Source organism: Wyeomyia smithii, chromosome 1 (assembly GCF_029784165.1).
Source record: "Wyeomyia smithii strain HCP4-BCI-WySm-NY-G18 chromosome 1, ASM2978416v1, whole genome shotgun sequence".
In the NCBI taxonomy this organism is placed as follows: Eukaryota; Metazoa; Arthropoda; class Insecta; order Diptera; family Culicidae; genus Wyeomyia; species Wyeomyia smithii.
In genome coordinates this window covers 184216244-184233343 of record NC_073694.1, presented here as the reverse complement: position 1 = coordinate 184233343, position 17100 = coordinate 184216244, and the positions used below count along the sequence as shown (strand labels likewise).

At 40.5% G+C, this 17100-nt stretch overlaps 2 protein-coding genes and 1 long non-coding RNA gene across 12 annotated transcripts in view; 2 read left to right on the top strand and 1 right to left on the bottom strand.

The window, feature by feature from the left end:
* The first annotated feature begins 5945 nt into the window (after positions 1–5945).
* Positions 5946–7381, top strand: LOC129720891 (uncharacterized). Of its 2 annotated transcripts, none has more exons than XM_055672789.1 (3): positions 5946–6615; positions 6719–6860; positions 6986–7381. In XM_055672789.1, exons 1-3 carry the CDS (start codon positions 6572–6574, stop codon positions 7085–7087), a joined length of 288 nt encoding a protein of 95 aa, XP_055528764.1. In that variant the 5' UTR covers positions 5946–6571; the 3' UTR covers positions 7088–7381. The 2 variants fall into 2 exon arrangements, with proteins under 2 accessions (XP_055528764.1, XP_055528756.1); XM_055672781.1 differs by having other exon boundaries at positions 5954–6615; positions 6687–6860.
* Positions 7382–11966: 4585 nt separating this feature from the next.
* Positions 11967–13591, bottom strand: LOC129720884 (uncharacterized). 2 transcript variants are annotated; one of them, XR_008727303.1, is made up of 5 exons: positions 12803–13591; positions 12606–12744; positions 12332–12546; positions 12102–12268; positions 11967–12047 (listed from the first exon to the last, which is right to left on the bottom strand). It is a non-coding gene; the product is annotated as an uncharacterized LOC129720884 (long non-coding RNA). The 2 variants fall into 2 exon arrangements; XR_008727302.1 differs by having other exon boundaries at positions 12102–12546.
* A 666-nt stretch (positions 13592–14257) lies between these two features.
* LOC129720833 (protein phosphatase PP2A 55 kDa regulatory subunit) overlaps positions 14258–17100 on the top strand; it is a 107801-nt gene continuing 104958 nt past the window's right edge. For 5 of the 8 annotated variants that reach the window (XM_055672709.1, XM_055672691.1, XM_055672675.1 and 2 more), the window contains exon 1: positions 14314–14522. The gene's annotated coding sequence lies outside the window, so the exon portion shown is untranslated. Of the gene's footprint in view, positions 14523–17100 lie in introns of all 8 variants that reach the window. The other 3 variants (XM_055672666.1, XM_055672682.1, XM_055672701.1) reach the window with 3 other exon arrangements.

The window sequence follows — 17100 nt, the reverse complement described above, 5'->3', positions numbered from 1 at the left end:
ACCAAACGGAGGAAACACACCCAACAAACAATTTTGCTGGATGACGGCTTGTTAAGCTTTAGTTCAGCCGAATTCCACTGAATAGTAGCTTATTAAGCTGTAAATCAACAAAAATGTTTGTTGGGCACCTTGTCTCCTCCTTCACTGAATGGTGTTTACTGACCTTCTGTGAAGAAGTTAAATACCTGGGTATTATTCTGGACAGTAAGCTGCCCATGCTGACTAGTCAATTAAAAAACCCAGGGATTGAAACCACGAATCTTTTCGGGGTACCAAACATTGACTCGGACCATTATCTTGTTGTTTCTAAGATCCGCGCACGGTTATCAAACGCGCTGAAACTTCTGTGTTTCAACATACGGCGGTTGAAAGCTGATGGCGTGGCGGAATAATATGCATCCTTCGTTGGCGAATAACAGGCTGGTTTTCGACAGTGGCGTTCCACGACGGATCGAATTTTTACCCTGCGACAGATCCGAAATGAGTTCCGGGAGTATAACTTGCAGACTCGCCGTGGATTTGAAGACGGCATACGACTCTGTGAAAAGAAACGAGCTGTGGGAGACCATGCTGGAACACGGTTTTTCCGACGAAACTAATTAAGCGCTAGAGGGATCAAAATCATGCGTTCGGATAGCTCGAGAGACATCTGTACTGTTCGTAGCGTTAGATGGACTGAAGCAGGGCGATGTGCTCGCCATCAAAGAAGACAGAGAGTGTTTCGACCAACGTGACTCAAGGAGCATACGAAGTACCAGAAGGTCATTCTAGATGCTCCGCTGGCAGCGGGAATGGTTTAACTCCACAAAGGACAGATGGACGCACCGACTTATACCGGAGATATCCGGCTGGGTCGGGAGACGACATGGTGAAGTGAACTTCCACCTGACACAAATCCTGTCAGGCCGTGGTTGTTTCAGGCAATATCTGCACAGGTTCGGACACGCGGGGTCCCCCATGTGTGCCGAGTGCGTGGAGGAGGAGGAGACTGCTGAGCATGTCTTCTTCGTATGCCCCCGTTTCGTAAGAACGAGGAGCGACATGATGGCTGTGAGCGGGCCTGGCACTACTCCGGACAATTTAGTTCGGAGGATGTGCGACGACCCGGACATCTGGAACGCGGTCTGTGCGGCCGCCTCTCAGATTGTCCTGGAGCTACAACGTGTGTGGCGGGTCAACCACCAACACGCCAGTGGTAGCTAATTACCAGTCTCCAGGTAGTTAGCTAGGAGGTTATAAGAGTAAAGAGGGTGCATCACGCACAAGAGCCACTCCCCGACGTAATACTTAACCCTCTAGTACCCAAATTAATTTTTTGACGGACTTCGAAAAAATCACTATTAAGCCTCATAAACATTTTTTAAGTTCTTATTGAAGCTTTTTAGAGGTTCGACTGAAGACCGCCTAGAGGCGGCACTGGACACTAGAGGGTTAACCGTCGTCCAGGGCTGGAGACTGGAGGGGTTTTAGTGGGTCGGGACAGGGATCAGTAGGTGTCTGGGGGAGTGTAGCATCCCAGCATCTCTCCCCTAGTCTCATACCCACACCCTGAGTTCTCTTCCTAGGTGTCTGTTCGCAGATTTCCCCGCTAGCTTTTAAAAAATGGCGATGTGCTCTCTAACTTACTGTTCAACAACGCCCTTGAAGGGGCAGAACGAAGAGCAAACGTGTCAAGAAACGGTACGATCATCACGAAATCTCACATGCTCCTGGGTTGTGCGGACGCTGAAGGTCGTTTCAACTTGAGGCAGTGAAAATGTGGTTTTTGTCACTTTCGTTTGCAGTGTCGAAAATTTGCAGCACTGAGAGTGTCTAGTCTAGTCTAGTCTACATCTACACTTACACAGCCAGTACTTGAAAGGATCTTGGAAAAATGCACTCTCCAAAAGGAATATGAATTAAGAAATGAATTTGAGTTGTACTAAGAATTTGTCTATATTGTTTGTTTCTTATGTGAAATTTATGGCTCCCTTGTGATATCTCGCGTGCATTAACATGAGACAACTTTCGCTTGTGAACGATCACATAGAACTCACCATCCAGGATTCCGTTCTTTGTCGACGTCTTGTCGTCAAATTTTCATTGAAACTTGAAATTCCATTGAAATCGAAACTAAAAATGCGTTGGCCTTGAAAGCCTGCTGCGACAGCGACAAAATGATGGTGGCCATCCTTTTTGATCTCCAAATTTTCACTGTTATCTATGTCAATTTTTCAACTCGACTCCGATCCAGAACTACTAGCAAACACTAGTGGGGCTCTGATGCTACCACGAACGCCTGTTTCTACTATTTCGCTGAAGGTTTGCCGGACATTATGCCTGATCGATCTGGGATGGCATTTCTTTCTATTCCTGAATCACTTAAATGACAACGAACATAATTTGCGAATTTTTCTGGTGAAATTAAAATCACGTCAAAAATTTACGTCCATTAGCGCTCATGGCTCGCTGCGATCTCTGTTGTTAAGCATTAGTAGTCCCAAACCAACAACTGAGCGTCTAGTGGTAAAATAGTACAGTACCTGTGGATTCAAAATTTTCCACTAGGCGTTTGCTAGGTATTACTTCTTCGGGCGCTACCTTTTAACTCCATAACAGCGGCCGAACTCCAAGCACACATTTCTTCGAAGTGAAGAAAACTTTTTCATATACTTTTAATGAAGAATTTTTTTTCTCTGCTAAAAAACGTGTTCTCGGAATTCGGCAGCAGGTGTGGAATACCAATCTCAAGAAAGTCTTTTGTCTTTTTAATTTACTTACTTTACGTTTAAGGCGACAGACCGATTATCAATATCAGTGCCGAATCCAGAATACGTCGCCATGTCCCTCGGTCTTGGGCTGCTATCCTCCAATCGCCCCTAACACCTATTTCGCGTGCATCCTCGTCGACAGCACACATCCAACGAGTGCGGGGTCTACCCCGAAGTCGACGTCCTCTATCGGGATTCCTGCTAAATAAAGCCTTCGCTTGACGCTCATCCGGCATTCTCGCTACATGCCCAGTCCACTGAAGCCTGCCGTGTTTTATCCGCTTGACTATATCCGCCGATTTGTATGCCTGGTACACTTTATGGTTCATGCTTCTGCGCCAAACACCATTTTCGAGTTTGCCGCCAAGGATTGAATGCAAAATCCTACGCTCAAAAACACCAAGAGCTCGCCGATCAGCCTCTTTCAGCGTCCATGATTCATGGCCGTAGAGAGCCACCGGAAGAATCAGTGTTTTATGGAGTGCAAGTTTAGTACGAATTTGCAGACTGCGGGACCTTAGCTGGTTACATAATCCGTGAAAGGCCCTGTTTGCGGCTGCTATCCGCCTCTTTAACTCACGGCTAACCTCGTTGTCACATGTGACTAATGTTTCCAGGTAAATAAATTCGTCGACAACTTCAAATGTTTCCCCATCTAGCACCACCGCAGCACCAACCTCCGAGGGACTACCACGCACTTTGCCAGCCACCATGTATTTCGTTTTGGCAGAGTTCATGACAAGCCCTCATCTCGCAGCTTCCCTCCTGAGAGGTCCGAAGGCCTCTTCCACTGCTGTACGATTAATACCAATAATGTCGATATCATCCGCAAAACCTAGAAGCATGTGCGACTTCGTAATGATGGTGCCGCTTCTGTGCACACCAGCCCTCCGTATAGCACCTTCCAATGCGATGTTGAACAATAAGTTCGACAGCCCGTCACCCTGCTTCAAACCATCTAACGTCACGAAAGAGTCCGATATCTCACCGGCTATCCTGACGCTTGGTGAAGAACCTTCAAGGGTGGCACGTATCAGCCTAATCAGCTTTGTTGGGAAGCCATGTTCGAGCATAATCTGCCATAACTCATTTCTCTTAACTGAATCGTACGCTGCCCGGGAGTCTATGAACAGATGGTGCATCTGCAAGTTGAATTCTCGAAATTTATCGAGGATTTGTCGCAAGGTAAACATTTGGTCCGTCGTGAAGCGTCCCCCTCGAAAACAGCATTGGTACTCGCCAACAAAGGTCTCCTGCAACGGCCTCAGTCTGTGGAACAGGATGCGGGAGAGAATTTCGTACACGGTATTGAGAAGAGTTATGCCCCGATAATTGCTACAGTCCAGGCGATGACCTTTTTTGTAGATCTCCTCCGTCACTCGCTGGCACTCAGCGTCAAACCACTCATTGGACCCAGCTGCCGCAGTTGTACCCAACACTTCTCGCGCTGTAGTGCTGACCGAACTGTGGATGTGTCTCCACTGTTCATTCAGGTTCCCTTCAACTCTTTCCTCAAACCGTTCATCAACCTTCTGCGAGTACTCTGCAGCCACTCCTTCAGTTGATAGCTGCTGGATGTTCAACTGCATCCTCCTCGTTGCCTTGGATTTCAACACGTTGGACAGCCGGACGCGGATTTTGGCTACTACGAGATAGTGATCCGAGTCAACGTTCGGTCCTCTGAACGACCTCACGTCTGTAACGTCTGAAAAGAACCGTCCATCAATCAGAACGTGATCAATTTGAGAGCAAAGCTCTCCATTCGGGTGCATCCAGGTGTGCTTACGTATGTTTCGGCGTACAAAATGAGTGCTACAGATTGCCATCCCCCTAGCTGCAGCGGAATTAACAAGCCTCAGGCCATTGTCGTTCGTAGTAGAGTGGAAGCTTTCCCTACCAGTTACGGGGCGGAAAAAGTCTTCCTGCTCGACCTGTGCATTTGCATCTCCGATGACAATTGTATGTCTTCTCCAGGAGCTCATTGTATGTCTTCTCCAGGAGCTCATAGAACTCCTCCTTTTCGTCATCGGGTTTCTCGTTGGTCGGTGCGTACACATTTATTAGGCTGTAGTTGAAGAATTTGCCCTTAATTCTCAACACGCATATACGGTCATTGATCGGCCTCCATCTAAAGACACGCTTCATCTGTTTTCCAATTAGCATGAAACCGACTCCTCTTTCTGCTTTCACGCCGCCGCTATAGTAAATGTGGTACTTGAATGAAGTGTCCGTAATAGGATCTACTGCCCGGAATTCGCGTTCTCCCGATTTCGGCCACCGCACCTCTTGGATAGCTGCAACCACCACATTCGCCTTCTGCAGCTCTCTAGCCAGGATACTTGCGCGAGCCGGTTCGAGTAGAGTCCTTACATTCCAAGTACCGAGTTTCCAATAATCGTTGTCCTTTTTCGTTCGCCTAGGTCCATGCCGATTATTTCGTTCCGTATTTATATCTGGATTGTTCGTAGTATTTAATATTCGGTATGCTGCCTTACTAAGGCTGCGATATCTAGTCTCACGACGGGGCTGCCGTCTTTGATATAGCTGGCGAGGCACCACGTTTCATGATTCAGCCGCCCGCTCCGGATCAGACGCTGTTGTACGCCGCCCCTAACATGGGGAAAACAGCCGCGTACGTTCCCCCTTCTTAGTCAGCATACGACCAAAGTCTCCACCGGGTTACCCGATCTCCGCTAAGTTTACTCGTATTCCGGTCGACACCACGTGGAGGTTAGGATAGGAGTTGCTGGACAGAGGTGAATTACCACAATTGGATCTCAAATGATACGTGTCCAATCAATCGCCAACCTTTTTGACTATGCGATTCCAAATAGCAATCGTCACCTTCCAGAACGTTACCTCTAAATGTTTTAAGAAGAGAGGGCCTCACAAACAAATTTGCCCCGGGCCCCCCAGCTTCCAAATCCGGCCCTGCTCAAACTGGAAAAAAATTAAAGATTAAAGGTTTTTAGCCATTGCTGTGATTTTTTGTGCCCCCCGCCGCCGACTTTTTTTCAGAGACTTAAATGAATTTTCTCGTTGAAGCGACGAACTCGGCGAGCAATTTATATGCGATACTCTCAGGTAAGTTGACGCGTTTCGGTAATGGCTTGATGCATCAAAATTCACAGGAATGGTTAAAAAGCTAATACACCTTCATTCTTGTTTACGTTCGTATCCAACATTCGTACGAATGTATGGATTCGAATGAGTTCGAAAATGCCATTCTTGTTTACGTACAAAGGCCATACGAATCCATTCGTATCGCATACGAATGCGATACGTATACGAAAAAGGTGGATGTCTATGCAAAAATGGTTGATGTCTAGACTTAAGGGTTAGAAAAGGTTTAAACGTCAGGTGAGAAATGTCAAGTGTGTCAAGCCGATTGAGCGAGGTTCCTGACGGCAAACAGTTTTTTTACTGAATGAAAATGAAATATGTTTTTATTATAATTTGCATAATAAAATGGTCTTTTTTGAGAAACATTTATAGTAAACGTATGCCTACAACACAAGATAATCGCGGTTACTTAAAATTTTCCTTTTATAAATAAAATTTGTTTGGCGAAATATGTAATTGGAACCAAATTTACAAACTCCGATGCAAAAACATAAGAGCGTCATGGGCCTGCATGATGCAATAAAACTTGACTGTTTACATTTTGTAATCACCTTGAAAATTATTTTGTAAGAAGTATTTTCGCGTTTTTTAAATATTTCTAGTAAGCAGACGTGTGGTGGTCGAGTGCAAATCGACGAACATGGATTATGATGCGGTAGAAGTAATTCAATTTTATCAAAAAGTGATCGTTTCTGTTGATGTTTCCGATTATTTGCGGCAGCAGAAAAATGATCAACGAAAAGTACGGCATAGTAGAAAAAAGTTTGATCTGTTTTTTGATCCGTACTTAACATGATACGTATAAATTCATAGAAAGTTATTTTTCGAATCGGTGTCAACTTTAGAACTGAATCTGATGAAACTGATATTGATACGGTAACTGTGCTATCAAAACCAGACAAAAACCGACAATTATCCAGCATACCGCTAATTGTTGTTCCCGCAGATAAGGAAATCAGCCTGATCTACAAGCGGCCTAAACAACAGGTGAGTTTACCTCTAGAACAAGTGGTATTTTATCTTTTTTTCTGTGAGTCAATCATGTCTCTATGAAATTCGTGAATTTATGTGCGGCTGATGTTCTTTTTTTGTTATTATGTATTCAATTGCAGAACAAGCCGATCCACGTTACGCTAAAGCATCGTGCGTTAAAGAAGATGAAAAACATCATAGTCAAAACTTTCATCCGCCCGCCCTGTGTTGTGCTAGGCTAGTGCTGTGTGCTGTCATGCAATCCCAGTAAACGGCTGCGACGTATAAGAGTTGTGTCACTTTTTCGAAAGTTCGGCTGCCGCTTTCCCAAAAAAGCCCAATGAACAAAGGTGGATATGGATGTGTGGTTCGTTCGAGTTGTTATTATGGATTAATTACAAAAATCGAGTCGACTGGACTTATTTATTTACTCAAAAATGAGACGAGTTACTCGTCGAAGCTTCTATAATACAGCCTTGTCGTCGTGTACTCTGTAAGTAGAAAATGATGAAAAATAAAATAGTCACTAAACCCTACTATTCGAAGCTTTCTGCTTTTTTGAAGTTAACTCCTGCTGCTTGTCCGGGATTGGATTAAATTCATATATGCACTTTCTAGGTTTTTGGGAGTTAAAAGCATGCAACTTTGCCAGTTTTTCTATAAAAGAGGTGTCTCAGCTTTTTCGTTACATCAGTGAACTCATTCAAGCGCCTTAGTTTACTCTCGGAGAGCGCAATTTAACAGAGGTTGTACGCGCACTATTGTTTTTACGCCCAGTATGGCTATTCCAATACAGAAGCTCCAAAGTTCAATGATCACACGATGTGATGGCCCTCTGTATAGATACTTTGCTCGCTAGGAAGTGATACCAAAATTTTCCGCTACAAGTATTGAACTAACCCTCCTGACATCTCATCCTTTATTGATCTATTGATCTGCATGGGCGTATCCAGCTACATTTTTGACCAGGGAAACTAAATATTATCGGTCGTTGCCCACTGAAAATGGTTTGCAACTCCCAGGCACCTTTTTGACGGTTTCTTGTGCAAATTCAACTGTTCCTGTTAGATCGCGGGTAAAAAGAGGGCGATCTTATATGCTGTGCTATTCTTGTAAACTCTTGCGGCTTGTCCGAAGGAGATACTTGTTTGTTAATTTGTTGTTTTTTTATTGTGTCAGTACCGTTAGGCTGTTGTAATGAAATCACCACGCGTCTCCAGAAGAGTCATTACAATGCGATGATGGAGGCGCACCTGATTCCAATAAACAATTTTGTTGACTTATAGCTTATTAAGCCTAATTCGGCCTAACTATAGTTTAATGAGCCGGTATCCAATTAAATAGTTTGTTGGGATATATTTAAGTGGCATTGAAGATACAAAAAATCTCAAAACAAATATATTAGATAATTTGTGTAAAATTTCATTCAAAATCCAAAAAAATCATTATAAATCTATTTCAGAAAGTATCACACTTGGCCACACACGATAAATACGGGTCCAAAATTTTTTAATGTATACCAACTATAAAAACTACATACATGTGTTTTGGTAAACATTTTCATGTTTAAATGGCATCTTTAGATCGATTTCTCTTTTTACAAGAAAATTTAAAAAAATAATCTCAAAAAAAATCGTTTCCATTTTTTTTCTAAAAACTACAAAGAGTAAACATTAATGATTATCTGATCATGGAGAAACAAAAACACAAAATATAAATTTTTGGAAAAAAAATTTAACTCCAAAAAAAATCAAAATTACTATTAAATCTGTATGAACTTCTTTTAAGTATTTAGGTTTTTCCTAATTTATATAGAATGCGCGTAACGACCTTTGCGTTTGATTATTGTGAATCAATGAATTAAACAAGTCCAGTTGTTGCTAGTAGCTCATGAGCATGTAATTTTGATTTTATTTAAAACGTCCCCATAGACACAAAAACTATTGAACCTATTACCGTGAAAATTTGGACATAGGGGTTTTAGAGTACGGAGAGTATTCCTAAAATATTAGTTTTACTCTATATCATAAGCGTAGACAAGGAGGGGTGAATTTGTGGTTTATGAATGTGAAAACTTTCTCCTCGATAACCGTGCAAATTTATATCAGATGTTTTTGAGTTTGAGATGTATTTTTGCGAAGTTACTGTTTGATGTTCGACCTTCTTTATCTCAAAGGCGTTGCAAGGAAAAAGTTTGAGGGGGGGAAGGGGGTGAATGATGTTAACCTGTGATGATTTTAAATCTGCTGGATCGATCAACATTAAATCGGTATTATTATATCGTGAACCGTAGCTGAACTAAGCGGGAACCGGGGACTTTCGGAACGGGAAACTAAGATGAACTGCATAGGCTAACTGTTAAAAATCTTCTGACGCTGGGACCAGCTCAGCCGTATTTATTGAATGCCATCTCGAATGTATTAGTAACGATAGTATATAGAGTGTAATACATGAGTCTCTCTGAGAGAGTGAGAAGAAATGATTTTCGGGCTTCGCCTCAGCTAAGCCATTTCGTATTCACGACAGGTATTAGAGTATTAGAGTCTATGGTAACTGTTGTATTTCAACGACTTTGAATTTCGTATATTCCATTAGTGTAACAAGGGGGTGGGGGAGGGGGGGCAAATTAACTATTTGTAAGCTCCTCCACACCTAGCTTGCTCACCGTTCCAATTTCGATTGGTGGTGTGTTTCTATAACTTTGATTTTTCTGTATCCCAGTGGCGTAGTAAGGGGGGTAGATGTACTTATTTTAGTACAATTTGTAAATTATTAAAATGCACACCGCGAAGATTGATATACAGGTGATTTCGAATATGAGACGTGGTTTTGTAACAACTTTGTCATCCTCATCAGTGACTTTGTTATATCTCAGAGGCGTAGTTAGGAGAAAGGAGGAGGGGTTGATGAATGTGGTCAACCTTTATTAATTTTTAAACCGCCAAACAGATTATTTTTTATTCCGCAAATACAGGTCGTAAAGTAGCGTATATGTTTCAGTAACTTTGAATGAAGTCTATCTCATACAGGAAGGGAAAAAGCGAATATGAGGGGGTAGCAACTACAAATTTGTTCATTTTAAACTCCTAAACGCTAAACATGAACACTTGTAAACACCAAAGATGATTATTGTGTTATTCTGTACAAATACGAATCCCGTGATATTGAATTTTCTGTATCTCGGTGGCGTAGGTAACGAGAGGTGGGTGGGGGGAATTGCAACAACCTTCATTATTTTTGAATCGTTTTCATCAATTTGATTTTTTTGTATGGAAAAGTAGATATCGTTAATTTTCATCATCATTTAATTTAATTGCAAGGTGTTTTAAGTCTCAAGGATGTTTTCATGATGTTGGTTTCCGAAAGATTATCTTCGTTTTCACAACAGTTGATAGGGGAATTACTTACGCCTCCATCAATATGCGGCAAAATTATATTGTTATTGTAATGTTATGATGGGAACTATTGAACTATTGAAAAGGTTTCGACCAATTAGAATTAAGAGAAGGCCAATAAGCAGGCCCGGATTTGAGGGGGGGCAAAGGGGGCAAATGCCCCGGGCCTCCCGATTCAAGGCCCCCCTAGTCCTTGGGCGACCTTTTTTTTTTTGCTCGACACCTTTCAGAACGTTACCTCTAAATGTTTTTAGAAAAGTAGAAAAGAGGGCCTCACAAACAAATTTGCCCCGGGCCCCCCACCGTCTAAATCCGGCCCTGCCAATAAGGGTATTTTACAAACCGAGGTAATGTCTAGAGGCCGGAAGTATATATATATATATATATATATATATATATATATATATATATATATATATATATATATATATATATATATATATATATATATATATATATATATATTTTACGCGGTTTCCAGAATTTACGCGTTTTTTTTTTACGCGGATTCCGGAATTTACGCGGTTTTTTTTACGCGGATTCCGGAATTTACGCGGTTTTTTTTTTTTGCGGATTCCGGAATTTACGCGATTTTCTTTTTCGCCGATTCCGGAATTTACGCGGTTTTTTTACGCGGATTCCGTAATTTACGCGGTTTTTTTACGCGGCACGTATCCCCCGCGTAAAAAGCGACTTTAGTGTATATTTATATTTATATAAGGAAATTCTTTTTCAAAGTACAAAATTATTATTCGCAACAAGCAAACTGTCTTGGCTCTAAAAATATTTCTTTCAATAATAAACACTCGGGTCACTCAATTGGATTCACATGTTCTTTCTGCTAACGAGAAACCCATCTTTAGGTTTTTTCCCTGAGCCAACTAATAGCGATAATATTTTTAGAACCAGAATACTTTGTTTGATAAGTTAGTCTTCTAAAAAATTGTTTTGTTATGACACACTTTTTTCCCCAAGTTCAGTAAACTGTTATTGGTAAACTTACAGTGTGTAGTTCTCTCAAAAAAAAAAAAAACCAGAGTGAGTTTTTTGAGACACACATTCAATTTATAACTACAGTCATCCTAGTTTTATGGGCCAACCAGTATTATGGGCCAGTCTACACTTTGTATTGGTTTCTAACATATTTCAATAAGTTTTAATAATCAAATTTAAATTAAGTGAATGTGAACAACGTTCTCAAAACTTAAATTTGACTATTACAAGTTATAGACATACGATAGAAACCAATACAAAGTGTATTGGCCCATAATACTGGTTGGCTCATAATACTGGGATGACTGTATATTTTTTGTGTTTTTTTTTTTCTTAAACATTCTTTTTTTAAGGACAAAATTATAGTGTACAACTTTGCTGAAGATGTTATACCAATCAAACTAACCTTTCTGGTTTTCATTTTTAATATTTCTGGAAAATTTGAACTTTTTTGTTACAACTTTGCCGAAGACGTCACACCGATCAAACAAACCGTTTTTGTTTTAAAAATATTTGTAATCATCAATACCTTTTCTACATAGCTTTTTAAAAATGGGTCGTGGTTCAAATAAACGAATGGCACAAAATGGCATCTTTTGTTCATAGACAAATCCATGCAAAGTTTCAGCCACATCAAAAATGGTCGGTTAAAACAGTCACCCGTTATATGTGGAATTGCTCGCAAAGTTTGAAAGGCACAGTACCATTTACCATTTAGTACTGTGTCTGGGTACCCCTTGATTTTTTAATTGTTGCTTTTTGAATATTTAATTTTTGTCCATAAGGATTGAAACCTGTTGTGATTTTAGTAATTCTAAAAAAAATCCAACGATTATTCGAAATGCATGCTTTTGTTATACCTACTTACGAAAAATATATAAGTATTCATATTTCGAATTTAGAGCAGAATAAGCAAGAAAGAAACTCGAACTTGCAATTCCGTTCCTATGCCATTCACCACTATCAACAATTTACGCTCTCGGGAGATAATACGAAATGCTTCATAACGTCGCTTCAAAACTATCAAAATCATAACTAGATAAAAAGAACAATCAGTTGTGAAAATCAATAAAATTTATTCACATTAGTTTTGCATACTTGTTCAATCATTTTTCTGATAAAATAAAATTAAATTATACGTCACTGGTATTTTTGATCAACATCACACGTAATCAACTTTTAAAACTCTTCTTTGTAGCATGCAGCAGTTCAATAACATAATTTTATTAATTCGACGAGATTGCGTTCAAAGGTAGCTTGCGGTTTTATGAGACATCCGAAGGAATCGGTTGCTATGTTACATACTTGATCCCCTGCAAAAACAACAACATAGAACAGCTATGCAAATAATGAATAATGAACAATAAAATACCTTTTTTGTTGCTAATTTCAAAATGGTTGGAAACAGCCTAATTCGTCCAAAAAAGTCATCAATCACAGCATGTATAAATAGTTGCCGGAGGAAGAGTCGTGATTTCATGCATTTTCCTGTAGCTCTTGATCGCTTATTCCTTCATTATGAATAGAATTGAACATTATTAAGTTTCAACCACTGCTAACCGAACACACCTAGTATACAAATCGGCATCGGTGTCAATTGAACAATGTTAAAATAATTATCCTGTGTTCTGTTACCCATCCACTTTTTGAGCTAATCAGAACCTGCCTGGTAGTTGACTTTTTGTTGATATGGCCAGAAAACTTTTCACAGAAAGTGAACCAAAAAAACTGGGGCGACGGCGATTCGTATAGTCATTTGCAACTTTCGACTGCTGTTTCGTTTCCTAACTGGACTTTTAAAAATCATTTGTCACCTTTTTTCCTTGAAAATGTTGCACTAACTTTATTTAACTAGGTCTTCGTTCCATTTATTTTCTCTAAAAAACTGACACAAAACCGCAGAACAAACGAGAAAAAAAAACCGTGGCGACGGCGATACGTAGCCATTCGCAACTTTCGACAAACGGTTTCCGTATACAAAACTGGAGATTTTTGAAAATGGATTTTCACAAATGTTCTTCAGAATATTGCTCATACTTCACGAAACAACACAAATTCTTCGGTTTATTCAATTTTGTCAAAAAACTAACACCAAACAGTAGAAAAAGGAGATAAAACTACCGGCGCCGGCGATTCGTATAGCGATTCGCAACTTTTGACTGACGTTTGCGAACGAGAGCAAAAAGAATACGGATACGCATACGTACGTAAACAAGAATGGCACGTTCGTACGAAAGCAACGATGTTCGAAAACTCGAATTGGTTAGAACGAACCGTATTCGTATGCGTTCGTATCGCATTCGTACGCCGCTGCTGCTTTCGTACGAAAGCGATACGGCCGTAAACAAGAATAAGGGTGATAATCTTTTCAGGGCAGCTGCAATGGCAATGGCTTAATCCCAATAGCCTTAAGGCACACAAAAAAATGTCTGCTTTTCTTGTGTATAAAAATGGTTTGGTTTGGAATAAGTTTGACAATATTTCAATATATAATACTTATTGACGTTTTTTTTGGTTTAGTCGTTTTTCATAGCATAACAATAATTATTTTCCTACTAAAAAGGTGCTTAGAATGTCATTCAATGAACTTTTGATCAACGGTTTTATATCAGAAGTTTACCGGTAATATAAGATATTGATACAGCAGTTTATGCTACTTCACCATTTATTCGCTTACTTCTCATTTTTGTTGTTATGGTTTCCATCTCATAATTAGGTTTTTTAGCCTCAAAACGAATTATTCTTCCTGTCGGGGAAAGCGGTGTCCAATTACGCGAGCAACTAAAAATATGGGTTGCAGCAGGCTTGGCGTTTATGTATCCGCATGGCCTACCATCATCAGCTGTGGGTTTGCTTTATGTTATGGATGCTTCTTCCCACGAACAATTAGTTGAGTGTTTACTTCGCTCTTTCTCATTCTCACTAGTAACCGAGAGCGGAAAAAAAGGTGCGCTCATTGCTCACTGGGAACGGGTGTAACGAGAGATGAATTTTGATCATATGTTTCTTCCTCCTTTTACATCGCTGGTGCCGCTGTAGTACGCTGCTGATAATAAAGATGAACCGTGCTCCCGAATTAACGTCATTTCAAGTTCAACTCGGAAAGGCAACGGTGAGGAACTGCCGTTGCCAGTGCGCGCGGAAGAGTGTTTGTAAATATTGGTAAAAATCTGCCAACGAGTGAAATTGTACGAAAACATAATTTGAGGCGGAAGAAACAGTGGAAGGATGCCGGAATTGGAACGCACAGCAAGCAATTAGTGGATTAATGTGGAAATCGATCTCGAGTGTGAGGAATAAACTGTTCTCCCATCCGTGTTTATTTTGTATCAAAGTAGAGGAGAGGGTTACATTTTTCTACTGGTTTGAAGTGTACGCACGGTCGTCAGTGTTCATTAGAAAACTAAAGTAATAAAGGAGAACAGACAGTTCGGGTGCAACTTCGCATAGCTTTTATTGGATGTATTTTTAGCTCTTTGCCTATTTAGTATATAATAATTCAACAGAGCCGTACTTGTTATGTTGCCAGTATGAGAATAACCTGCGATTGCGGCCAGTGTGGGTGGCTCGAAAAGTGTTGCTCTCACCCGTGTCCCTTGTGTTTCGTGACGGTTTTATGAGATGGTAATCGGATGGAAATAAAGCTCATTGGAGTGGGGCAGAATTATCTCATTGCTTGCGTTTGCTATCGTTCTGGCTGACAGTTTCCAATGGTTTTGTTAACCGAGCTCGCGAGGGGAGAGAGTTTACTAACCATTTAAAGGGTATGTAATTAAGTGATCCGTGACAGGTGTACATCGTTAAGCTGTCAACCGGATTTGCACGCGTGTAGTGCAGTACATAATTTCCTCGCTGTTTAAAAATTGAAATAGCACACTGCTGCCTAAAGCGTTGTTAGATAAGTCGGCCTTCTCAGAACTGTACCAAGCTGCCGCCGATGGGTACTGTAGAATTTGCAAGTAAAAGTAAACATTGTAGAACGCACAATGCATCGCACAATTTTACACTGCTCGCAAACGTTTTCCTCAACTGTTTCCACGTCGCATTTATTCGTATTCACACGTCAGCAATTGAAAATCCACGCCAAGAAGAACCCCTAGAAACTGAAGCAGAACGAATTGTCGCCTTCTCTTACGGAATGAATTCACAACCGGCTTCAAGGACGAAGCAACTGGATGATTTTGAATTGCCAAGACAGACAAAAAACGCGCAGCGGAATGTGTCTTATCTCTCTGCAAGTTAAAAGCTGATGTAAAAAGAAAACAATTGTGTTCCGTTGTAATCGACAAATCTGGCGCTATAACCGTTAGGCTGATTCAGTATTAAAACTAAGCTTTCGTCTTAATCAAACTGTCATAACCTTTTTAAGTCAAACCATATGAACACAAGACGAGAGCTATTCGATACACAGCTGTATCATAAGCCTGAAAAAGGTTATCTCTGGAAATTTATCCTATTCTAGTTGTGAAGCTCGTGCGATTGCAACAAATATTTTTCGTCGGAAAAATAATACCCAACCGCCCGGTGTGATTTATACAGAACCAAAAACAACTTCCATTCAACAAGTTTGTCCCACCCAAGTGGACGACGACACCAGCTGTCGAGTGGTTTTATTTCGGCTCAATTTACCATTCTGAATGCGAATCGGAAATAAAATGCAAACATCCGGAATTTGTTGCCTTGCGAACGTCGCACGAGGAGACCCGAAAGGGAAAGCAGAGCGCCTAGCACGTGGCACATTTGGAAGGAAAACAGCCTCCTACGATCGATGGAGAGAATGCACACGCAGAGGGGTTAAGCTTACCATCCGTTTTTCTACGTGCTTGATTTTCTCTTTTTCATTTATACTACCGACCGATGCCGATGATGTAATAATAAATACCGGAAGCCATGCGAAAAGCTGTTGCCATAATCGATCGATCCGTTGCACGCCGGTATGTAAGGACACTCGGATGGTGTTGCACGTGCACGGGTGAACGAACAGCGGAAAAAAACCTAAACGTGATTTATTATAAAAGGGCGACTGTTACGCCTGACTGCGCTATGAAGCGGAATAGGGGGGGGAAGGCGCCAATCCTACATCAGTGTAGTGAAAAAAACAGACTGTGGATACACATCAAACTAGTGAACGCAGGTCAAAAGATAAATGCAGCAGACGCCTTAAGCAACATCTCAATTCTTTAGTAAAACGGACTGGATTATGACGGGGGAATGTTTTATTCTGCAATTAGACCACCTCCTGAAGCCTGCTGGCTTTTCGTTACAGCCCTTTCAACCTTCTTCAATACGAATAACCTTTTCCGTAAAAAGTGTTCATATTTTGTCATTGATACTTTAATGTGATTTATTTATTTCACAATGTAAATATGAACTTAATTCAGACAAGACTATAACGAAGTTGATCAAATACTGGAAGTAAACTGAAACAAAAAAGGAATTTAAATGAAACAAACAACGAATAGTTCTACTGTAATGCAAAACGGAAAATCTGTAAGTCGGTATAGATCAATTCAGCAATAGACTTAAATGAATTAAATGACAACTGGAAAATTTAAAAAGAAAGTTTTGCGTAGGCCAAACATGTAACAGTAACAGCGAAAACACTTTAATGGAAATCTTTTATTCTTTTTTAGTTTAAGCTCTAGGCAGAGCCGGACTTACGATTGTGGGGGCCCAGGGCTCAGTTTTAAGGGGTAATATCTACCAAATGCTCAAAAAAACAAGGCTTTTTTCATGATTTTTTTAAAGGACGTTTGAGATGTAAGGTATATAAATAATATATCATCGGATTAAGCAACTCTTGGAGCATAGAAAAAAAATTTCATTGCTCTCATTGTTTTTTTGACGTAAATTTGATGTAAATGTAA

Excerpts from the sequence above, each read along its gene's own strand:
- LOC129720891 (XM_055672781.1), top strand. The coding sequence starts at position 6,514 with ATGGATTATGATGCGGTAGAAGTAATTCAATTTTATCAAAAAGTGATC. Across the intron at positions 6,616-6,686 it reads AGAAAAATGATCAACGAAAA|AAAGTTATTTTTCGAATCGG; the intron begins GTACGGCATAGT and ends ATAAATTCATAG. Across the intron at positions 6,861-6,985 it reads ACAAGCGGCCTAAACAACAG|AACAAGCCGATCCACGTTAC; the intron begins GTGAGTTTACCT and ends ATTCAATTGCAG.